A 26,233-nucleotide genomic window follows, 5' to 3' on the forward strand; every position below is an offset into this window, starting at 1 on the left:
CTTATGGAATAAATTATTATATATTTGTTTCCCGCTTTACAGAGGTTGTATATATTTGCTGTAAGCAAAACCGAAGGTACATATATGAAATATCCACTCTTCGTATGATTACGTGCAAGGAAATTTGCCGTCCACGACAAATCAATAAAAATAGATGACCATTAATGATGCAGGCGTAATGATACACAAAAAAGATCTTAGCTGAAGAGAATATTAATGCTACCGTTAGTCCTCCAAGATAGCGCAATCCAGAGGTATCGATGATTTGTAAGACTTCGGGGGAGAAAGTACTATAGACAAGTACTGCTATCTTGTGCCCCGAATTCTAACTATTTTCAACAGTTGTTGGATTAAAAATTCGATCCGGGAGGAAAAGATCCTGCATGCTTACGCCAAAGATCGACTAACTCTGGATATGGTCGAAGAAAAGCCTAATGAAAATTCATCTGTTTGGAGACTAGAAAAAAAACTTACAACGGTCTTTCTTCTTTGGGGGGGGGGGACATTATGGACCAACAACGTGTCCATAAAGTCACGCAGGCCTAGATATTATTACAGTATAATAAATCAACAGTAATCATCAACAGTAACTTCATATCATCTTATAACAAACAGATTATTCAATTGTATACTAATATCCGTCTAAGCGCGTTGCTTGCTTCAGTAGTTGAATGGTGAAGATATAGCTTATGATCTAAGAGCCCTCTTTCTCTATGTTTTGTTCCTTTTAAAGCTTACAATTGTTGTTGTTTTCTAATCTTATTTAATTATTTTAGAACTAAATGTATGAGTTTCCAATAGTAGGTTCTGGAATAGTTGTGAGGAGCCAGGGAGGGCGATAAAGTGCTAAGTATTTTCGAACGAAAATAGGCTAGAAGACAAGTAAAGAGGAGGGGGATGGCTACAATAGGAATATAAAAATTCGAAATGCAGAAGAAGAAGAAGAAGCTCAAATAAATGATAGACGATTTTTAAAATATTGAATATAAAATAATTGGAAGGATGGGCTTGAGAGCGTAGGTTAAAGAAAGAACTCAAAAAGTATGACGACGCTCCATGTGTTAACTACAGGAAGAATCCCATCTTGGCATAGATTCCTCCTTTGAGGAACAGGACGGTTCTAGCTGTGTATTGTTATTTTTTATCGCACACTCTTTCCCATTTTTGTCCTGTTCTTCGATTAGACGACGCTCTATTTGCTTCCTGGTTAAGATATGGAAGCTTCTTCATCCATTTCAAGTTCTCCTAATCCCCTTCCATTGGGATTTCTAAACGACCCCCGACCTATTTAAATTTCTTCTCTTCCGAGGTTTTGTTTTCTTCTTTCTGGTAAGTGCTTTCTTTCCACCCTAGAAGTAAAGAAATAAAATATGCGAATCAGTGACAGACATGAGGCTTAAAAAAACAATACAGATATTAAATTTATAATTATTCAGTGGTGAGGAAACTTTTAACTTTGGAGACAAAGTTGAATTAAGAAAATTGCATTATGATATAGCTTATGAGCGAATCTTATCAGCATGCCCATTCGGTAGTGTTTGTTTAATGTCACGCTATCAACGACAAGGATGAGATGCGTCATCTTGCATGCTTCAAGTCATCTGGTCTACGACATTAATAATCTTATTATATATAGTGACATTTATGAAACACAAGTATACATTGACTTTTTATAGTGTAGAAAACGGAAATTTAAGTGAAATTAGATTTCCACTTAATAACTGGATCAGGAGTCGGCAACCTTTTTGTACTTATGGTCACAGTCGCTTCCGGCTTCATAACGAAGATAAATGACTAGCTAATAGGCATTATTAAGTAAGAAAGAAACTAAAGGTAAATTTTTAAATATATTATGTACCGATATGCACATTTAATTGGTATTACGTTTCTTAACTGCTAAAATCAAGTTTGAAGAATACATATAAAGAGTAAATTGATATTGAACATTAAAATTCTTCAGAAGACTACCTTTAGTCTCAGTTGAGCTGCATTTTAGTGTGCAAGGAAAACATTTCTCGGGTTGCATAAAATGGACTTAATACTGTTACATTCTGCTAGCAGGTTGACTTGCCGCTGAACTAGATGCTTCAGCAGTAAGAACAAAAGATAAAAATGTAACGTTATTATCAGACGAATGTTTTACCTTGGACAGTATCGGAATTCGATTGCTCAGTTGCCGTCAGGCTTGGTAACGAGGGTACTGGGAGGAAGACAATGGCAAAGATATCTGAATGGCTGGGATAGTTTGCAATTCAACATTTATTTACTTTTCGTTACATGAGTGACCAATTTATTAGTGATCTAGGCTCCCCCCCCCCTGATAATTTGTGGAATTCACCACTTCGTTTTAAGGCTGTATTGGCAGGCAGATACAAAGAGACAGTCTGTGTGCGCACATGCGCCTGTGCAGTCCGCTTCAATAATCGGCCGAAAGCACTACACGAGTGACGTTGAATGCTGTACGATGGTCGTCACCAGAATATATTCGATCACGAAAACTACAGTCCTTCCGGATTGTTCACGCACAACAACCAGAAACCATCAAACGGAAGGGCCATCAACCAGAATCATCCTGGATGTTTTCTGGCTGTTTGCTTATTCACTGTTATCTTAATTGTATGTGTGCACTGGCTGGTCTGTTTGCGAGATGAAAGTGGAGTTTCCTGGAAAGGAAATACCTTCCATTCTCATAAGAGACCACTTCATCTTTACTTGAAAAGCTCTGTAAAGGTTCCTCACATCTCGTATGACATTGTACTTTAGCATTTGCAACGAACGACAACTGCATTAAGTATAGAAGCGCTCTGTATCCAGTGGTACAACAATAGCATCTCCTTAGGAATCTGAAGATGTTTTTGTGCTGATGCCTGATCTTTCTATTGACGACTGCTCATAAAATCACGGTTTCTCAGATACTGAAAGTCTTTATTTGATTATTCTCACCTAAAACTAGTAATTAAATGAAAGACGCCTTAAGAGAAAGGTTGTGACAGCGTGTTTCAAAAAGGATGTCTAAAGTTCTAAAGACATTGATGAGAATCAGCCTTAAGCTTTCTAGCAACTTCGAAAAAATAAATAAATAAACAGATAATAAGCTTATAACTTTCTAAATTTAATTCATTAGTTTTTTGTAGATCAGTATTTTTATAATTAATTTTTGAAGTTTATTTTTTTTAATTTTAAAATAATTAACTCAATTTCTAAACTACACAATTCCTATAATTGAGATTAATATGAATTGCTATTCCTATTAATTTACATATTATCTTCTGTTTATGAACATTGTGTTTACTTCAAAATAAATATCAAAGATATGAATCATTCAGAAGCTTTCCAACTATTATTAAATTATTTTTCAATTTAATCATTTTTAAAGACTACTTCATTTCGATTTTATTTATTGCGTGTGACTTGATCACACTCCACTTCCTGTAATAAAATGCAATTATCATTTAATGGAATGCAGCGCCAAAGCCGTGTCACGACCATTTGCTGAACTATATTAACAATAGTTTTATTTCCACTTGCTTGAGAATCTCGTATAATTCAATGGATATTCAGTGATCACAGTCGAAGAGTTTAAAATTGCTGACAGCGAGAAAACGTATAACGGTGATTCGGCATTTCTGTCCTGGAATCTTAGTGCATGATTTCACAATTCCAGCTAACAAGAAACGAAGCAACGCAGGAAATTCGCTAGCATTCAAAAAGACTGACCCTAGAAGCTTAATTACAACTGTTGATGCTGAATCAACGAAGAAAACGAAATGAGAGTCTGGTACACACACACACACACACACACACAAGCGACGGTTAAGAAGCAAAGGGAAAAAAAATGAATACGGAAGCGTCGTGAGCAGGAAACCAAGTAAAAACCAACAGAGATCGATGCGTAAGGCGGCTAATTAGTATTGCTTCAAAGAGAATCACTGGCTGCTTCAATTGGTATTAACGACAGGATCAACGGTAGTCGTTAACGACCATAGAAGGCTGCCTTTGAAGCATTATGGTTGAACAGGAGCAGTAGATGTAAGGGTGGATGGTTGTGTACTACCGCTTCATTAAACTGTCGAAGAATACTGTCACTTTGTTTACATTTGCTAGCAGGACGCTGCGTCGACTCAAGACAGTATCTTACAATACCTTAAGCCTATAAAGCTCTTTCTAAAAAAAAAAAAAAAAAAATAGCATTATTCTGGGGTTAAAAACATTTAAATTACTGCGCTAATACTTAGTATTAATGAGAGTCAGACGCCAGGAAGCAGGAGGGCTTATTACATCATTTATCAATGAGCACAACAAGTAAAATGCCAGACTAAGTAGAAATAAGTTGATATACAAGTCGCTATATTCTCTGTCTTGAAATTTTTTCCTAATTTTAAAGTACTTTACAGAAGGTCACGAATGCTCTGAAAATAATTTCAGCATTTTTAAGGCCTTTGCTATCGCAGGTTTCCTGTGATTAATGAAAGAATGACTAACCATAGCACAAAAATGTCCAAATATCTTAACCATCATATCATCACACATAAGGAATGCAGTTGCATAGGAGTGAAACGACTGTTTGTTACAAAATAACCATGCTAATATAATTTGATCGAGAGGTTCAAATTGCTAGCTTAATGGTAATTATTTCGTAAAAATCCCACGATCGCACACGTAATATGCTACTATAGTTGGTTAAACACAGTAGTTTATGTTTCAAAATCATGCCAAGTTTTCTAGTAGATTCTTATATTCATTTTCGTTTGTTATCTCTCTGAACGTGTTAAATAGATATTTATATATCTGTATATTATATGAGCCTCCGTAGCTCAGTTGGCATAGACGAAGCCCTTTGGTCGGAAATACCTGGGTTCGATTCCCGTCAGTGACATGAGTTCCTCATGTCACTGACGGGAATCGAACCCAGGTATTTCCGACCAAACCATGTATACAAAACCATGTGTGCGGTTTTCCCTAGAACAGGCAAAACCGCACACATGGATTACAGTCATGAATACGTCCCAGCCATATGCCGGGGTCCCAAACCCGGATAAAACTGGGGGATTGGCGAAAGCAGTGGTGAACTACTCTGTAAAAATCTCACCAGGAATACCTCGTCGGCAAAGCTAACAAAGTCACCTACGGTCGGAAACGACTGAAAGGGAAAATCAGTCAGTCAGTATATTATATAGTAATACAGTTTGCCATTGGTCTTTTAGGCTTATTCATACAGATCTATCACTGTGCTATATTGTAATAGAAATTCGTGTACAGAGGGCTTCCGTAGCTCAGTCGGTATATATATAGAGCCCTTTGGTCGGAAAGACCTGGATTCGATTCTCCATGATGTGAAGAACCTTTATCTGGTCTCTTTCGACTAAGGCGAGTTAGCCAGTCTCATACGGAAGTAGGGGGTTTTTTTTCACCCGGAAACTCTGGTTTTTCGTCCCTCAGAGCAGGCAAACCGGCTTCCTGGACACAAGGATCTACATTCATAATATATATATATATATATATATATATATATATATATATATATATATATATATATATATATATATATATACCTAATCCCTCATCAGGAGGGTGCAAACCCTCCCCTCGCAAAGCGACGGAGGAGAAAGGGGGGGAACCTCACATACGAATAAATAAATGTACATTCACTCAGATAAATGAAAATATAAGAATCTACTAGGAACTTTGTGGTATAATTTTTCCAACATGAGGCTGTGGATCAATCCTTAATATCAAATTTATGACAAATTTAATATATAAGATTTATATATCTCTCTCTGTATATTAAAAAAAAAAAATAAGCGTTTAGTTGTTGAGGCAGATATTACGCAATGCTTTCATGTTTGCATGCAACATTAGGTTATGCTCATGTGACAATGCAGTAATCGTAGTCAAGAACGAAATAAGCGAGGCGCCTGTAGCTCACTTGTAAAATGCATGCTACTTATGTGATAAACATTGTTTTGAGGTGAGGAAAAATAGAAGAGGATATTTTAGCGTGCTCTGCGAACCAAATGAATATTTAACAATATTTTTATTTTCTCCACCTCCCTCTGATTTCTCAGTATCTCCACATTTCGATAAATTCTAACTTTAATTTCTATTTATTTTATAAAGACCGTCTCTGTTAACCTCATCACTAGGTAATTTAATTATTTAATCTAATTATACACCCCTGTCTAAAACTTTATTTCCTTAAATTCTCTCCTACCCCCGCTACTATATTTAACTTTTCTTTAAAAATGTTCATTTTGACTCCATGCATGGTCTAAACCTCGATAACATAGACTTTCATTAATTTCTCCTTTACTTCACAATATGTTTGCAATGCCAGAATGATTGCCATGCATGTCAGATGTTCTCCAAAATCAGCTTTTAATTGCTTAACCGTATTTTGTACTGCATATGCAAATCGCTGCTAGAAACATCTGCGGCTTAAACTGTCATATGATGACAAACAAAGCTACCTTCTATATACATAAGGTAATTTGCTTCGGTAGCCCATCCATCAACATTGATATGACGTAATTGACAGCATATGTTAAAACTACCTCCATATTCGAATGCATAAAAATGGTTTACGTTGGGTTTTCCATGATGTTTGTTTATGGTGAACATAAAACGAGTAAAATCAAGAAACTGATTATTTACTTTTAGTAAAACAATTAATAAATTATTTATTAATTATTAACTTCTCTTCTAATAGCTATGATACATCAATTATTAATAAGATACTGAATAATCCTTTTAATGGTGATCAAGTAACTGTACGCGCGCTTCGCAACCATTTGCCCGAGGAAGGAGTCCTAGGTTCGGTTCCTGTCGACGACGTGAGGCGCTTAAGGATCTTTCTCAGCCATAGCCAAGTTAGCCGGTCTTGGGCGTGGACAGTAGAGTTTTTTCCCCAGTTTATCTGGGGTTTTTCATCCCGTAAACAGGCAAACCGGCCCCGTGAACACACGCTGTTACAGCCAAAAATACATTTCTCCCCCAGCGGCAGGCTCGGCGACAGGCCGCCTGGGGGTTGTACTAACAAACGTCGTATCTACGTAACTCGCGGACCCTGCAATGGAAGCGGGAAAAACGCGCAGAGGAAGAAGAAGATACTGAATAATCCTTTGAGAATAAAAGTTGGATAACTATTGCTTATATTAAGTGTTTCCGAAAGGATTGCTTGTATCTTACGAAAATTTAATATTTTCTACTCGTCTCCTGTTCGGAAACTAGCCTTTTTTTTTTCCTACCACAAAAAACAAAATTGCGTCATTGAATTCTTTTTTCCTTGTGTGTATACAAAATTGCATGTCGATGTAGTTTCAATTACTATGGTTAAACTGGTCGATCTGCCAATGGTTAGACGTGAAGAATATGTGGATTACATTCATTTTCGGCAACTTAGCGTGTCCGCATTGGATACCATGGCATAACCGCTTATCATTGTATCGAATGACAAGAAGCGGTTCGTTTTAAATTTGTGAGACTATTCAGAGAATCTTATAAACCTTTCTGCACAAATTGAATTGGAATACGAAATATTCCAAGTTTTCTTTCATTTGGACGATAGTTATTTAAAAGGTGAACATGATATTTTTAAACAGAGGTTGTCATTCCAATGTGGTTAATTTTAAGATTCATGTTTGGTTACTGTTTTCGCTCTACTGATGACATGTTACACTACAGAAATATCAGCTGTTAATAAGTTTTTTTTTTTTAAATAAAATTGTTTTGAATAACCAATTTTTATCGTTTTTTTTTTATTTAAGTAATAAAAAATATAGATGCTTGTTTATTTCGGAATCACAGAAACATCTAAAACTACTACTCAGAGAGTGGATCGTGTCTGTTAATTACGTTCTTTTTGGACTGGATTGCTTGTTTTGTGGATGAAAAGCCAAGTTTATGGGAAGGAGCATATATATATTGACATAAAAGCTTTGCTTATTTCTTTATGCAAAGTTTACAAAAGGAGAAATATGAACTATAAGTTCAGAGACAATATAAAATATTTATGTATTTATTGTCTGTATGAAGGACGCAGTAAAGATCATAGTAACTGATCGCTTGGACAACAAATTAGAAAAGTAAATTAAATATAAAACAACATAAAATGGAATCATATTAAATTTTGCATATCACGTATTTCAGAAAAGGAGAAGAGTGTCAGTCTAGTTTCAGATTTAAAAAAAATGCTAAAATTAACCAGAACTGTTTGGCCTATTAATATTCAGATAACGAATATTTCTCAAAAAAAAAAAAAAAAAAAAAGTCGTGTTGAATGAATTACCAGGAAGGAAAAAAAAAGTGTTTGTTTTTCAACAGTCTTATCAGATTCATCGATCCAAATAGAAGGAATGATACCGTAGCAGTAAATAAAGATAAAATCATCTCTTATTACTCTCTTTGCTTTACGAAAGCAAGAAGAATGAAGTTGGAAAGACCTCAATTCGAATTAGTCTGTCTCATATGGAGACAGAAGAATTAGTCCATTTCCATATAAGACGTTAGTGCATATGGAAATGACAAACTAGCCGCAGAACACACAAACAATTAACAAGCGCAATATATATGCAAAGCTCTAGTTGCCTTTTATATAAGAAGCATGTACTAATGTAACGGTTGCATACCCATTTGCGACTGCGCATTCGTAAATCTGAGATAAGGATTTTACTCATTAAATAACTCAGCACCCTTGCTGAAAATATAAATGCAAGTTTATAAAATAACGGCGGTTACAATTCACAACAATTTAAAAATTCATAAAAAAAAGCAAAGTTGAGTGTACTTACAGAATAACTGGAACATCCCATCCTTAAATATAGACAAAATGGAGTTTCACTTGCAGGTGTTTTGCCTGTAGCTGAGCAGAGGGGGTGGGAATGTTATTTTCTGTAGTTGGAAAGGAGTTTAACACTTGGGAATATCTGTCGCTGAGTCGACAATGTACTGCTTTAAATGGAAAAGCAAAACTCGTGGGTTGCAAATAACAGTGGAACTCCGAATTTAATTCGCCAGACAACTAGAAGAGAAAACAGGTTGTGGTTGTGCATAATTTCACAGGATCCTCTAGGAATTTCAGAAAATAACAGAAATATAAAACTCTCGCCTATGGTGTAGGTGTAAGTTGCGTGGAATTAAAAAAAAAAAGTGGGAGAAGGAATGTATAAACTCACCGAATTATACATTCGCCATATGGCGGTAATTTAAAAGTTTTGTTCGTAACATCTAACTTAATCTTTGTCAGCAGCATGCCTGTCAGGTTTGTTGAGCTCTGTAGTAATCAAAACTAAGACTTAGTTTATTAAAGTACAATTGTTTTTCGGTGAAAATGTTGGCAAGTCTTTTTGTAACTTGCATTTAGTGGAAATAGTTTGCATGTCTCATTTTTCATACAGCAAGATCTTTTGGTTTGTTTGGGTTTTAATCTTCTCTCTTTTAAGGTAAAAAAAGATAAATTTCTTGAGTTATTCTTTATCTACTTGTAGCATCTGGGAGACGAGGTATACTATTGAAGTCGTCTTAAAACAGTGTGTGTTACAGTCGAAAATAAAGTATATGAAATATAAAAATAAAACTCAGCCTTCACGTATCTTACTTTATCTTTTCTAATATATTCGCCAGATGCTCATTTTGGGATTGTTTTGCTATAATACAGAATAAAAAAAAAGAAAGAGAATATAATGTAGAATAAAATCATAATGATAAAAAGTTAACATTTTGACACGTAATTGGCTCATGGTGTTTGCTAAGATAAAGAAACTGGTCTAATGCAAACGATATAACATAACTTTCCAAAAATTTGACATATAAACAATGACGCCGAGTTTTTCCTGAAGAAGAGGTTCTTAACAGTGGTGGCTAGCTATTACTAAAGAAGTCGTAAATACTTTTAATTAAAAGAAAATATATACTCAAAACATGAGTACACACTTACTCAAAACATGATTAGATTCTAAGAACAAACTGTTTGATTGCATTTACTTTCCCATCCCATTGTTCTTATCGTATTAGGTTCAGTGGCCTGTCACGGACATCTCAGCAACCTATTACTGCTTTCGATAGGGTGTTTGTTTTGAGGAATGAAAAAACCCCAGCTTCCGGAAGGAAAACCTTACCACCTCCGCACGAGACCGGCTAACTCACTTTCAAATGAAAAGCTCTGATAAGCATTCTTCGTCTACTAGACGGGATTTGAACCCAGTCTTTTCAACTAAGGATATTGTTAATGCTGACTAAGTAACAGAAGCGCTTTCGTGTCATATTTTTTTCCAAAAATATTATTGTATACGTTTTTGGTCGAAATATTTCTGGAGAACAAGTCTTTCTTTGGATATTGATGCTGTTTTATCTCGCAGAGCTATCGCTTCTATTCTGAAGCCCGCTTTATGTGTTTTAGCTTAAGTGTTCTTTGTTCTAAGACTTTGAATGCACGTTGAAATTTAAGAATAATAGCTACTGCTTTCCTAGCTTGTTTCTCAAAAGTAGTTAGTAAACATATCTTTCTTCCTGCTGTATCTCTTGAATATTATCCTTCTAGTGAATCTTCGCTTGCTAGCCTTTTTCTCCTTTCATGATAATACTCCTCTTAAAAGTTTTTCCTCGGCAGAATCTATATCTACTGTTAGCTCTTGAAAGTTACTTAAATATTGTAAATTCTAAACACCTTAAATAAAATCCGCATTAGTTTCACAATGTTGATCCGAAATATTGCTTGTGGGATATTCTTTTAGATGACAGTGAATGCTGTTAATGAGCTTTCAAATCTGGAATCAAAAATTACCAAAAGAAAATCACCGCATTATTGAGCGAGTAACTTGTTTTTGATTTTGTTAATTTACCATAGAAAATTGAAACACAATACCAGCCACTTTTTTTTGTTTCCAGTTATTAGTTCGTTTTCTGTTCTTCTCAACATCAAATGATGGAGATTGCAACCCGATATTTCTTTTTCTTTCTTTCTTTTTTTTTCCAAAAATTTTTAAAAGAATCTGATACTCATTCTTTTGTCACACCAGAGCGTATTCAGTGTTTCTTTGCATAATTATAATTTCAACATTTATTACAAGACAGGATGTTGTGATGTGCTGTTATATTTATCAATCTTCGGATTGATGCACCAAAGAAGAGAGAAGAGAAGAGATTAGAAAAGAGTCAAATTGTAAATATCGTGAACTCAACTTTTAATTATATTTTAACATTGTCATTATTTATTATTATGAAATGAATTAAACCCTGCTTCTCCATAATATGGCATCTGTTAAGTGCGATCAAGCGTGGAGAAATTTAACTTTCATCAAAGAAATATTGGAGACAGTAAACTAAATATGTTTCCCTAAAAAGGGATTTTCAAAGGTTAAAGGTCAAGAAACACAGCTCAAGGGACGTTAAAAAAAACGAGATAATAGTACAAAATATAAACAGAAAAGTTTGTTCTTTTCGGAGAAACTTTTGGAAACAAAAGCTTAAAAAAAAACTTATAATTCGTTTCGTTCTGAAAGAAAAGTTGGGAAACATTCGCTTTATCCCAATAGTGATCATTTTATGGTTTTCTTAAGAGACTTGAGGTCGAAATACTTTTCTTTGCCTCCCCTCTCCTCCCACTCCTAAATCTAAGTTTACGCGCTTTCATAAAAGAAAAGTTCCATTCAAACTCGTAAACAGTTTTCTGAAAATAGCTCGAATTTCAGTAGCATAAAAACACATTTATAATAATGTCAGAAAGCTAAATTTGATAATTCATTTGAGAAAAGAACGCAGAATGGAGAAAAGGAGATAACACCGTGCGTTTACTTATGTGTTGATCGAAATCTTTCATTTAAGTAGTAGAAGATAAAAGCAAGCTGGAATCCGAAACCATGAGTAAAAAAACTTTTTTATATTCTAAACAAACGGTCCATTGCAAATTGGCATCAAAGTAAATGGCGAACAAAGTTGGCCTGCTTCTCGATGTGCGCAGATTTGTCACTCAATACCCAAAATGGTTCTCTAATAGGCAATGGCTCGTTCCTCCAAGTTTTGATTTAGTTATATGTTCACTCAGAATACAGAACACCCATAAAATACCAAGAAACGAAGCCGAACTACAATCCACCTTATCACTTGAAAAAAAAAAAAAAAAAAAAAAAGGCGGAGAGTCCACTCAAGGGTCAAATATAGAAGTAAAAATATTCGCGCCATGTTACGCGGATGTCAGTCCGCTAATGATATCATTGTGCTTTCTGCCTTCGCTTGCTGTCCGGCCGCAATCGAAAACTCAACAAGACTGATGAAACTTGAAAGACGAATAATCTAATTTTCGGTAAGAAAGGCGAATCTTTCTCCAGACACAAAGATAAATGGGCACTTTCCTCTACACCCATCACTGTCCTCACGCTCCCACTGTACGGCAGCAGGGTCACGTGACGAGCAGCGAGAAAACGCGCGGGAGGTTGGGGGGGGGGGGGGGGTTGGAAATCTGTACTTTAGTCACGCATTTGTTCAGCGTGTTTCACAAAAGCGAGATTTAGTGCAGCTCTCTGCTGTCGATAAGGCTCGCTGCTAGGATATCGGTCTTATTTGACAGGCCCGTGTCGTTGGTTGGATTTTTAAAGCCTAAAATAGGGAGTCCGAAAAGGAGAAACGCCTAAGAATTGTTCAGATTGCATACTTAGATTTCTGTGTGGGATGCTACGCTGAGTACTGCGACTATCCTCTTACTAGCGATCTAAAATAGAGTTTCATATTGGAGTAAAAGTTTAAACTTTTTTTTTTCTCTCAAAAGCAATTAAGAAAACACTCTCCCTGGAAGTGCATTGAAGACTAATGTGGATAGTTGATGATGCGTTGAAACAAAAGGATGAGACAATGTTATTGTCAAAATATCGCAATGCGAAATTCTGCGAACTATTATTTCTCGACTTGCTGCTAAAAATCCATTAGGTCGAACATTTCTAACTGTGTTCGGGTTCTGTATATCGAATAATGCATAATTCTATACGATTTACATAAATTAGTTATTGAACTTTGTCCAGTTTAAATCACAATAGATAGATGTTTATAGATGCAACAACCTGAAGAATGGGGGGGGGGAAATGCTAATTTCTCCACCAATGCCAGAAGAGCATTGGTGGAAAATCACGCAATTAAGTCGAACCGCCATCATCAAATGTGTTTTTATTTTTTACTGCGTTTTATAAGTTATTGTCTTTCCATATTTAAAATTATCGGTCTATATATTTTTATGTGAATCCCAGCCATGAAAATTATAAGTCTAATATACATTAGCACCGCAGGTAAGTCCAGAATTAGATAATCCGTCTAGGATCTGAAGTGGCTTCAAAAAGTTTCGATTTTAGTTCTCTAAATCAAAGTTCCCGGATTATGTAATTTTCAGGATGGCAATATCGCACCGGGCGATGAAAATCGTCAACCATCTAAAGACATTCACAAATATCCAAACCAACAGTCATTTTCTGAAGTCCAACGAATGTGACGCACATTTCAGAATTCCATTCAGTTTTATGATTATATAACATGGAACAATGTAATGAGAATGATAATAATATTTCTTCGTAATAGTATTTTCAAGAACCATCAAAAATAAAAGATAATAATAATAATAAAATGTTTAAAAAAATTACTTACTAAATGACTTGAAAATAGAAAAATAACGATAATAAAATTTGTAAAAATATTTCTCGTACGAAATCTTCTTACTTGGCGTATTTGAATGACTAACGCATTCAGACTATGTACTTTTTTAATATGAATCCTACCCATGGTACATTTAGTACCATGGATAGGCTAAGGATTTGATAATTCGGGAACTGTGCTCTATACAGTAGACGCAGGACATTTTTAAGTATGTCCTGCGTCTGGAGGCTTGAAGTGATTCTTCAGGCCTCCAGAAATTCAAAGGGTAGTAGTATTGAGATAATTTACTACAAGCAAATTATTTTCTGGACAGAAATGATTCCTCACAAAATATTACTTTTTATATTATCGATGATAGATTCCCTGTATTATAATAGCACTTTGTAGGATCATCCGTAAATGATATAGCAAATTTAAATTCTACCAAATTACACTTATGAAAATAGAATTTTTCGATATTTTAAAGGAAATTAGGATTTTAATAATTTATACTTTATTTCCATTAGGAGAACTTCAAAATATTTTAGAATATATTTTGTCTTCCTTGTTGATGCGATATCGTTTTTTTTTTTTTTTTTTTAATTTTTATTTATTTTTATGCTCTATCACAGTTTACAGACCTCTCCACCTTCCCTCAGTTTAAATACTGTAATAATTAAACCTAAAAATAATTCCTGTATGTGTTTAAGTGTACATAGTTTACAAGTATGATATGATATACATTATCAGTGACGTTCATTTTCTTTTTTCCCCCTTATTTTTAATAGAAAAGTAATCCACCTCCTCCCCACTAGCGGCGTTTAATACGAAAATCACTTTGCTTTTTTTTTTCTTTTTTTTTTTTTGCAATATATTTTCCAGTATACTTTGGGAAGAACATATACTGAAAAAAAAAAAAAACTTTTAACAAATGAACTAAACTCATTCTACATTTCACGTATTTCTGTAAAAATTCTAACTAGGTATTCCGTCCTCGCATTTCATATCTCGCTCACAGATATTGAAATGACTGTTTGCTATGACGATATTTGTATCTCTGGTATCATCTGAAGCTATGGGCACCAAAGGAATACCGCAATAGTATGGTAATGAGATTGACCCGATGTGTGGTTCATTTCTCCTATCGCTGTGTTAAGGCGAAGCCTTTATCAGGCTAACTACAGAACCGGCAGCATCCCATAAAGATAGGAAGTTCCAGAAAGCCAAGTGATTTTGAGGCGGTAATTATTGCTGGGAGCCGCATCTGTGGCAGGTCAATCAGGGAGATAGCCGCTATCTCGGGCTACCGGAAGTCAACCGTGGGGACGTGATTGTGATATACCAGAGAGAACAGGCGCCGTAGTCCATTCCCTCAATTTAGATTCCCTAGACAACTGACCCTTGGAACTTGAAAGCAGGGAAGTGAAAACGAACGAGCCCTTATCCTAGCAGGTCGGGAGAAACCGAGTGTGGCCGATTGCTCGTGGAGTTACGTTTCTATCAAGAAATAGGCGCGTAAGAGACCTTTGATGTTGGGTGGAAATAGAAAAGATTAAGACCGAGAGGGAAATTTAATGGATGGAAAGATGAAACTCATCTTCGCTGCTACTTGGAGCGAGCATTTATCTTAAAATGTGGTGCGAAGAGGTTAAAGACGTTACCAAAGTAATGGAGTCGAGATTTTGAACTCGTATACTGAATTCCGTGAATAATACGCGCGTGGATCTAACTCTTACAAATAAACGAGCGCTTTCACCGTTTCAAAGTTAGTAAATGCGTGCTTCATCCCCCCCCTCCCCCCATCAAATCCTAAATGAAATCGTAATGCTAGCTACTGGTAGTTACACACGATTCATTTATTTCCCCAAGCTTTGGATTTGGCCGCTTTAAAAATGCGAGAATCCACTCCTCATGTAAATATACGCGTGATTAAATAAAGAATGAGTTTAGAGGAATTGCACCTTCCCCAAATCTAACTTAAAGTGAGCTAACACCGCTCAGTAAGCATACACCATCTGCACCGCCTTCTGTGCGAACTGGCAAGAAGTAATCAACAGCTTTGGGAGGTTTTTCTTGTACTTCTGTTGTTCGTGCGAAGCAGCTTATATGTCTCAAGCCAAGGTAACAGCAGGAAATGGAATAACATCTCGTTTCGTTTGTGTCCCAGATGCCTGATTAATGGCACGCCTGTGCCAAATGACAACTCTCGCTGATGCACGCGACATGCGACCGTCAGGGGCGTAGCTTTCCGACAGCCGCTCTCAATGTTTGATGCAGTATTATGAGCAACACACCTACCCTCCTATAGGTTGTTATGTATTTATTTATCCTGGTGTTCCTGTTACCATGGAAATAAAAGTACGCATCACGGTTTTCGCGACTACATGACAATAGCCCACTACGACGAAGACAAGGTGGTTGCTTGAATTGTCTATTTTCTCTTCTAAATAATGCTGGACCTCTGTTTTTACCCTAAGGCCAACTGTATATCATCTGGAGCCGCATATTTTTCTTGCTCGAGGGTTGTCCACGTAAAAACAAAGTTCCAGTTCTCAAAGAGAAAAAAAAAACGCTCTTTGTCACTTTATATCTGACGTCTAGAAGAAAACAAAAAACCCAGCAAATGTTTTTTATTTCTTTTATTTTTCTTTTCTTTTTTTTTTGTTTCACCATAGTTCTCTTATAAGTTTATTCAACCCTAGAAAACACTATTTTGATATAAATAAACCAAGGATGAGGGGGGAGAAATGTTGTGTTCGTTGAGAGCAGTTTTTGCTGTAGTTTAGCATGAAGAAGTTTGATATTATATGGATCAAGCCTTTTGTAGAGAAAAGAGACTTGCCAGATCACCATGTCTGATTTTCTGTTATATAACAGAAAATCAGACATGGTGATATATACACTGCTTGGAAAGAAGTTAGTGGACACTCCCGTGAACAAGGTGCTTTGCCATGTAATGAGTCGCGTGTTTGTAGACGGTATAAGTTGGAGAAATATAGTATGATGCTCCCAAGTCAGTGCTGTGTCCAGGTGTGCAATGGCTGCAAGAAGGACTGACAGTTTGAAAGAAGCACTGTTATAGGATGCTATTTTGAAGGCCTATCTGCTACAAATTGTTCACAAATTGGGCATCCCAGGCAACAATCACTGATACCATACTGAGATGGAAGTGCAGGAGTCAACTGCAAGTGCTACCCGCAGTGGACGACCTACCACACTCACTGAACGTGACCGTAGGGTGTTACGAAGGATAATATGTAAAAACCGCCATTCGCTGGCCGAAACGTTGAATGCGGAATTCCGGGTATCGATTGGAACACAAATCTGCACAAAAATATTCAGAAGCGAGGCTCACAAGATTGGTTTCCATGGTAGGACTACAATATGCAAGCTCTGCCTTAATCTCTGCTTAGTAGAGGGTATGGCTGATGCCTGGTGAACGTCTGTTATCAGAGTTCATAACCTCAACTATGAAATTCGGAGGTTAATGGGTGTGATAGTATGATCCTGTTTTTCTTGGGTCGGTCTCGGATTTCTGTTAGCGATGCCACGAATATTGAACTCCGACCAGTATCTGAATCTTCTGAACAGTGCAATGCTCCCTCCTTTTTGGCGTTTTTACGGAACTGACCACTCTTTCAGCAAAGTAGTGTCATAAGGCTGCTGCTGTAACTGCGTGGTTTGTGGACATAAATGTCATCACAATTGACTGCTTCCACAGCGCCCTGATTTCAACTCTATTGAACATCTGTGGGTTGGACTGGAGCGTCGGGTGAGATCAAGGGCCATCCACCCCACAACAGTCCAGGATCTCATTATATGCCTGCAGGATGAATGGTCCAAAATTCCTATTGAGCGCTGTTGTAAGCTTGTGGAAAGTATACCTTGTAGGATTGCTGCGAAAGGAGGTCCTACATCTTATTAAGGCGGGCACCTAGGCTGTTTGTTCCTCATACTATGGTGTCCATTGACTTTTTTCCAAGCATACGAAGGGGGGGGGTCTTGAAAGTTCTGATAAACACCTTGAACAAAAATTATATTAAAGCAACTAATATAACTACAAATAAGAACATACTAGTAGCAGACTCATGAAGGCAACTTTTGTTCTTTCTTGTGGTTATATCAGCTGCTTTAATGTCATTTTTGTTCTAGGTGTTTATTAGAACTTTCCAGACCCACTCGTGTGTGTGTGTGGGCTCCCACCCATGAAAGATTGCAAACCTGTAATACATTAATTCCATGGGTAGATTATGGATATTTTTCTATTAATTTATTAATTAATTTATTTATTTTGCATATTCTTTAATTCATTTCTATCTGGTACAGAAACTGTTCTAGAGACCAAACATGGAAGCATGGATGATGAAAATCATCCTCCACCTGAAGTCATTCACAAACAAACATTCATGCCGGGATTCGAACCAACCATCTGTTGGAGAGTTAATAGAATGATAGTTCGCCATGTTTGTTTCCTTTAAGAATCCAGTTAGAATCTTCTCTTCCTTTTTCATGAGCACTATATATATATATATATATATATATATATATACACATTCATTCACCCCATATATATATATATATATATATATATATATATATATATATATATATATATATATATATGGGGTGAATGAACATATAAAATCTTTTCATGTGAAATATTTCTGTTAAACAACAAAAAAAAATGTTTAGCTCTTATTCGATAAAAGCATTCTGAAACGTGTCACTATTCCAATTATTCTACATAAGTATCTGCCTGCCATCAAACCATGGCTTAAGAAAAGCTATCGATGCAGTGAACGGGTTAGCAGAACGAGAAACAGTTGTTTTTAAATTGATTTGAAGTTTAATAAGACAAACAGCTCGTTCCCCCAAATAGGGAAGAATGGGGGGGGGGATGAATAATAAATCCTTTTCAAAATCCTAATCAAGAACATGTAGTGGAGTTTTCGCAACGAATAGTTCAGTCTACAGAAACGTGTTTAGGATTATAATGTCTTAAAACTGTGAATTTAATGAGAATGTGTTGAACATAGTCGGGGAATTGAATCGAAGATTAAAGGCCTCGAAAAGTTTAAAAAATAATAAAAGAGCCTTATAACTCTACTTATTTGGTAGAAGGAGCAATTGGTCCTGTAATTTATGGTCGAGAGATGGATCGCTAAACTCGAAGATAGCTGTTTAGATAGCTAAAATAAACACGCTCATCGCTCTGGAGATAAATTGCACTTTGCGATGGCATGAAATTCTGATTATGTGCGCATTCCTTCATACCAGATTTAATATAGTAAATAAAATGCTCCCAGTGGAAATCTTAAAAGAGACTCACTACGCCTTAACACGAAAACCTCGTAGACTTTCCATCACTGTTTTAGCTACTGCCTAGATAGTATATTACATTAAACAACCCAATACACTAAACAAGAAACTGCCTATTATAATTCACAAAGTAATAGCAGTTCGGTAATTAACATAAATGTCAGAACTGTAAGTGCATGTATTGCTTTAAGGGAATGTAATTCATTATATTAGCTACGTAGAAGCTATAGCTGCATTTCTTCTCCATAGCATGTAGTTGATGGTACATACGGCTAAGACATTTATTATAACAAGACGGCTGTCAAATCAGCAGATAGTTGTTGGACCGCATAGGAGATTCTCTGACAAGATCAGTTTGGAGAAACCTGTCAGGAAGCTACAAAATCCTTTGCAAACACTGGAGTTTTGGAAATTCTTCTGTGGATTTAGGCATTACACGAATTGACTTAGGTTAGAAATAGGATTTGTTTAGCAATAGTGCATGCCTCAAGTTTTGTTTGACTGTAGCATTTATTTATAGTTTAAATCATACGAGACAGATTTGTCTAATTTCAAGCATAGGTTTTTATTCCATTTAACCATTTCTTCTGGTTGGATCGTTTCATTCTATTTCTTTAAGCAGATTTAATCATTTGAAAGAATAATTCTAGGTAGGGATCACCAGGTAGAACTTCAGAACGGAACAGTGAGCGTATCAGGTGATCATGTCTGCGTAGCCAGCAAAGATCGATCCCTTGATGCAGTTAGGAAGTGAGCATATCGAAAACCATCATTCACAGAGAGCTATAGAAGCGTCTGAATCATGAGGCATGCGAAATTGAACTGAAGCATGAAATTAAGCTTACTGATAGACCAGAAGGTTTTGATATGGCAAGCTCGGTGCTAAATCAAACCCAAGAACGGTAACTTTTTCTTAAAGCACATTTTTTTTCAATTTGTTATGTAAATGTCTCTCGTTATGATTGTTGTCGAATATCGTAAAGGAAACCATGAAGTAGCAGAATGTAAGTGGGTAGCACCAAGATAGGTTTACCTATGGACCCGTGTTTAATACTGTATTATACGATCTTCTTTCACACGAGTAGCGATGATAATTTAAATATGCTGGAAAACTTCGTTTTCTCCAAACCAATATGAGAAAACGTATGCCTAACTTATCACACTATTTCGGTAGAGTAATTCCAATCCGAAATAATATATTTGAAGAAGTAGCCAGTTATATCGGTCTCTGTGATGTCTATATTTAACTGCAATAGAATACTTAATGAACACTTAGAATAATTAAGGCTATAGAATACTTAATGGATGCTTGAAGAGCTGTTTCGTTATTATTTGGGATTTCGACGAATGTGTTATGTTCTGCAAATTGTGTGTGTTCTTCCAGACAGCTTGTCTGTATTATTATTATTATTTGTACAAGTACTCTATGGAGTCGAAAGGCTCATCGTGGGAGACCCACACTATTCATTAACACAATACCTATTGTACATCTCCTTAAACTTATTTACTGTTTGGGACGCTCACAACCACCTCTGGCAATCCATTCTACTTATTTACCCCCTCTCCAAGAAAAAACCTATTCCTCACACCCCTTACTAACCACACTCTTAGATATCTTCCAAGTTTGACCCTTTGTTTTCCCCCTACTCCCCATGTACTGAAAAATTTCTTTTGGATTAATCTTATAGAATCCGTTTAGTAACTTATAAGTTTTTCTCATATCCCCTCTCTTCCACTAAACTCTGCAACCCACACACCTTCAATCGTTCCTCATAGAGAACATTCCACAGACCTGTCACCCAAACACTGAATCCTCTCCACCACCTCCCGAGTCCAAGAAACCCAGGTGACCAAATCCGTGCCCAGTAGTCAAAATGCAGCTGAATCAATAGCCTTATTAATAGGGATAATAACCTCCCTATTTTCACTTGTCAATGTACTTTTCAGCATCCAAGTAATTCTCTGAGCTATTTTGCCAACTCTTGTAATATTTCCACCATCACCCCAGATCCCTAGCCTTATCAATTTCGTGTAAACTATTACCATCAATAGGATACAAAGCATATAATTTTTTCATCCCGAAGTGCATTATCTTACATTTTAGAACACTGAATTGACAACCATTGTCCTTTTTCCACACTGTCAATTTATTTAAATCATCCTGTAAGATATGTATATCACTTTTATCAACTATCGCCCTCCCCAGTTTTGCATTATCAGTGAACAACTGAATATCCCCCCCCCTGAAATATTCCGCTATATCGTTAATGTACAAATTAAAGAGCAGGTGATGTTAGTTTCATACAAAAGACCTTTCTACCTCCGTATGAGACTGGTTAACTCACCTTCAAATGAAAAGTCATTTTAAGAGTTCTTCGCGTGTAGACAGCGTTCAAATCCAGATTTTTCCAACCGAAAGGTATCGTTGATATTGACTGAGCTACAAAGACTTGCTTGGGGAGCTCAAGTCTGTCAGTAATTATCACCGTCAACAAAACTTGACAAAACAATAACTAGATTAAAGATACCAAGAAATTATATACTTAGTTCAATTTATTATCCAAGTGTAAGCAAACAAAGTTTGCGGCTGAAGTTTCTTTCAGGACTGTGGCAAAGGTGGTATAAGTTCTCATCACTTGCCTTAGTATCCCATAATGCAAAGCACATCTTGCGGACATGTATAATGCTATACATTATGGGAAGGGTCACTACCCAGATCGGTTTCGCCCTTTATTGAGGTCTCTTCAGTGGGAGCCAGACCCAGAGGTGATACCAAGGTTGAAGTAATGCAGAAGTCATATTTAAGGTGAGTATAATAAGGTGAGACACCTTTTGGCAACTTGTATATAAAAATATGACTTTTGTATAACCTTGGTATCACCTCTAGGTCTGGCTCTGGCTCCCACTGATGAGACCTCAATAAAAGTCGAAATTGATCTGGGTAGTGACCCTTCCCATAATGCATAGCATTATACATGTCAGCAAGGAGATGTGCTTTGCATTATGGGATAATAAGGCAAGTGATGTGAAGCCATACCACCTTTACTCATATTTCAGGCAGAAACTTTCTTTGCTTACACTTGGATAAAGGATTAAACCAAGTATATAATTTCTTGGTAACTTTAATTTACAATATAACTAAGTGAAAAACTTTCAACTAACAAAAATAGATGTAGACTACATCTGAAATCACGGTATTCATTACAGATGAATGTATAGTATTCAAATATGGTTGCTGAATTGGAAAACTTGGGAAAGAGAGAGAGTGAGGGGGAGAGGCCCAGAAATGGGGTGCAGAAAATAGAATTTCAGACTCGCTGTAAGATGACCATATTGTTGTGTTTACTGAGTTTACAGCTACGTGGCACCATAATACGTTTGCCAAGTCATCAGCAATCACGAAGGCCACTCCAGCTTACCTCAATCGGATGTGATTGATGGCCAAAGAAGATCAGAGATCGGACTAATGACGTTCAGCGCGAGACTCTGTCATATATAACAGAAGCAGCAAAAAGAGGAAACCTACTGTCTCTAAATTCTAATACGTCACTGGAGAGGAAACTGTTCGCTTCATAACTTGAGAAGCGTATTGAACTTTGCTGAAGAAACAAAACATTCGAGTTTCAGATCAGCAAAGTGATTTAATGATGGCTATCGCACCATCTGCGAGTCCGCAGATGAAGTGTAGGCTTTATTTGAATCGTGTCACAGTATTTGGTTGGTGTCAAGGGCTTGTTGACTGTGTTTTGCATCAATAATTCATTTCTGGGGGCTACAGAAATGTCACACTTAATTAAGATATTTATGATAAGAAGTGTAATGAAAAACGTCTTTGCACATTAGAGATTAGTTGACCCGACATGAGTTCGTTGCACCCTTTTGTTTTAAATTACCTGCCATTAAAAAATAATAATAATCAACTCAAAGAGATCATAAAATTTTAGAAACATTGATAGCAAAATCGTTGAATTCGATGTATCAAGGTCCCCTTCGAAGATTTCTTAAAGACAAAATGAAATAGCTAAGAAGTGCTACGAGTCGCACAAAAACGTGGAAACTGGTTACATCTTAGTGAGAAATAAACATAAAAAAATGAAATAAATTAAAAATATATAAAAACTAAAGTTAATTTGTGGTTACGTGCGTATGTTTAGTCATAAAGTTAATTTGGTACAAATGACACTGCGTAATCTCCTTGTGAAACAGAACAGACATTTTGTAGTTCGAATGTAAAGAATGACACATAACGTTTGTCAATCGGATAAATGTATGCACATCGGAATGTAGACTTGGACCTAACCAACAGTTTGAGAATTGAGACGATGAGACGATGTATCAAGATGAAACCTTTTACACAATTGCTGTTGTAAATCCTCTTAAAATGAGTTTGTGTGTATTTTATGTTCACACTTGGTGAAATTGGCGAAGCTGTCAACCAACACGAAAATGTTGCTAGCTTCCCATCAAAAAGATATGCATTCAACTGTGGATGCATATCTTTTTCATGTTTATTCTCAAGAAAACAGCAGGGATCACATAACAGAACCCATTTACGTTGCCGTTCAGGTCCTAGATTTATTTTGGTATTCAAAACTTCTCCTTAACATATCCATAACTATTATGTATATGGAAGAAGAAATAAAAATGAAAATAAGGGTATTGAACAAATCCGATATATTTCATATTTATGATAATTTTTCGCTTGGGAGTTGTATTTTTGCTTTAGTAATTCAGACTTCATTTGCAAATTACTCCAGTGTCGATATTTCATTATTGAACTTCGTTTTTCATATCTTGTATACATATTTATATACAAGAACATCTGTAATTTCTAGAGCTTTACACAATCGATTTCTTGCTAACTATTTTAAGACGATTCTGCGATCTTATTACAGATGTAATAAGATCTTTTCACCTCAAAAGGTCAGATATCTCATTAAAAAAAAATAATACACGGATCTCTTAGTAGTTTGTTTTTTTAATTATTTGAACTTTATTTTAAGACGAATTTCTATTGCAGTATATAATCTGGATGAACAGACCTTTGCTTATCTTACAGCAGTTTTTCCCCAGCGGTTTCTCGGCTGATTTTTGCTTTGCATCGAAGCTTGAAACTCAAGCATGCAAAAAAATGCTTTCGTAATGAATCTCCGTAATGAATCGAATCTACGAGATTAATTCACTTTCGCAGATATTAATGCAGTTATATTTTGTTACAATCATACTGGCATTTAAAATAATGCTGATTTAAGGTTGCATTGATTAGATGAAAGCTATTCGAATGGTTTCGGTTGGACTGTTGGATATGTGCAGTATATCCATGTTCACATTTCGGTAGCAGTCGTAATCACTCATGGCGCAGCAATATGGAAAATAATTACCTGGGACAACGAATAAAATAATTTAAACATTGTATATGACAAGAAACTGCCTATACTTCGATAAAGAATTAAACAAGAATATAATTTCTTTTCAAAAATAATTTATTTCTTAAATTATTTTTATGGGCTTATATGATCCAGGCATTTAAAATATATTGAAGTAACCTACAGGAAAAGAAAAGTCACGTGTTGATTGCGAGAGATGCGCTTAACTCGGCGAACTTGTGTAATTTCTGCTGACTCGAAAAAGTAGGTAGGGGTGCACCAAAATGTGTTTAAAATAGGTAGGAGAAGATTTTGCCAACCGATTATGAGACCACGTCCCGTTTATTTGGAGGTTTGTCTCCGGCTTCTAGAGTATGACTCATCTGTCCACCTGACATTTTTCCAGTGTCCGTTCACGTATTCCTGACGCCAATGTACACGAACTTTCTGGTTCTTCGCAGAAATCAGTGGTTTCCGTACAGGCATGCGACAACCATACCGATCCTCTTCAATTCCGTGTGCATAGTTCGGTGAGATTTGGGTTGGGAACAGTCTTCATCAAATGCTTCGGTCAATTGCTGCACATAGGAAGTTCTGTTTATCAGTACATGCCTTCTCAGACGACGACGATTTCGTTCCTGAGAGACTATCTTAGGATCACAGTTTCGACCCTTAAACAAGCAATTTTTTCACACAGATCTAAACATCCAGGATTTTCTCAAAATGTGAGATATCTCCAAAGTGTTAGCTGTGTTGTTTTCAAAACCATGGCTCAAGCCACACGGGCACCCACAATAAGCACTTTATCGAACTGCGAAAAATCTTTTGTTTTTCCCATTGTGCTCAACGTCATTGAAGATTACAAATAGTTGCTTAGAACACATCGTGACGCACTCATTTGGCATATAAACTGCGTAAGTGACGTTTACGTATATCTGCTTAAAAGTTTCTAATTCAGTGGCCGTGTGTGTGTGTGTGTGTGTGTGTGTGTGTGTGTGTGTGTGTGTGTGTGTGTGTGTGTGTGTGTGTGTATTGGAGTGAAAAATATTCTTTACAAAGAACGCTCCTCCAGTTCTCCTCTGTCCTTACTAATACTCAAACTGTTGCTAAGAAGGAAGACGTTTCTGAATGTATTTTACATAAAAGTGTTCTTGGCAAATTTCTTAGATATCACTATTTTGGAGGAATCCATAGTTCTGTTACATGCATTTTTGCATTACTGAATTTAGGTAAAATGAATCCCCTAGTTTCTTTTCTTCTCCAAAAGAAGCAGGTGGAACTCTAGCCTTAATTTACGTTAAGGCTAATCAGTTGACTCCATCCACAGTGCACACTGTTAATGCAGTCAGAGGATTATAGATTCAAATTCTGGTCCGCTGGGTATGGCGCAGGTACGGCTAGTTTTTTCTCTCGTAAACTCTTGCATTCAGGTAATCAAAACTGACCTTAGAACAGTCCATAACTCGAGCGTCGTTGACGCAAAAAACGCTTATATTAGCTTTATCAAATGAGGTGTTGTTCAGTTTTTCTCCAGCTAATTCTTTCATACAGTGTATAATGCTAGCCACCTACTCTTAAAAAAAGGTTCAAAGCGGAAATTAGGCCTGTTAAGAAATAGCAAATTGTTTGATAAAATTAATGCTTAGATTGTATTATCATATAACAATGACCATTAAGTGTGTTATAAAGAAACAATGCTTACCCTTCTGATCCAATATCGTTGTTTTTACTTTCGTAGTCATTGTTACGCGTGCATTCATGTTAAATATTGTCAAAGATTAGAGAATATTATTAAAATAAATGTTAAACATATAAGATTAAGTCGCATTACGCTACAGGTTAAAAGTTCATAATATGCCTATTAATTTACTGAATATAATTTTAATGCTATTCGCATTAATCTGCATTTTTGTTTGTTTTGGGGACAGTAAGTCTACCAC

General features: G+C 36.1%; 1 protein-coding gene across 1 annotated transcript in view; it reads left to right on the plus strand.

Annotated features, from left to right (window-relative positions):
- LOC150102409 (calpain-B-like) overlaps positions 1–26,233 on the plus strand; it is a 913,019-nt gene that overhangs the window by 614,013 nt on the left and 272,773 nt on the right. Inside the window, exon 4 of the mRNA XM_090399770.1 lies at positions 16,570–16,592. Coding sequence (XP_090255896.1) covers positions 16,570–16,592 — 23 coding nt within the window. The remainder of the gene's footprint in view (positions 1–16,569; positions 16,593–26,233) is intronic.

The sequence above is a fragment of the Typopeltis vanoorti genome, chromosome 10 (genome assembly GCF_054136105.1).
Source record: "Typopeltis vanoorti isolate ZY-2024b chromosome 10, IOZ_Tvanoo_1.0, whole genome shotgun sequence".
NCBI classification, from domain to species: domain Eukaryota; kingdom Metazoa; phylum Arthropoda; class Arachnida; order Uropygi; family Thelyphonidae; genus Typopeltis; species Typopeltis vanoorti.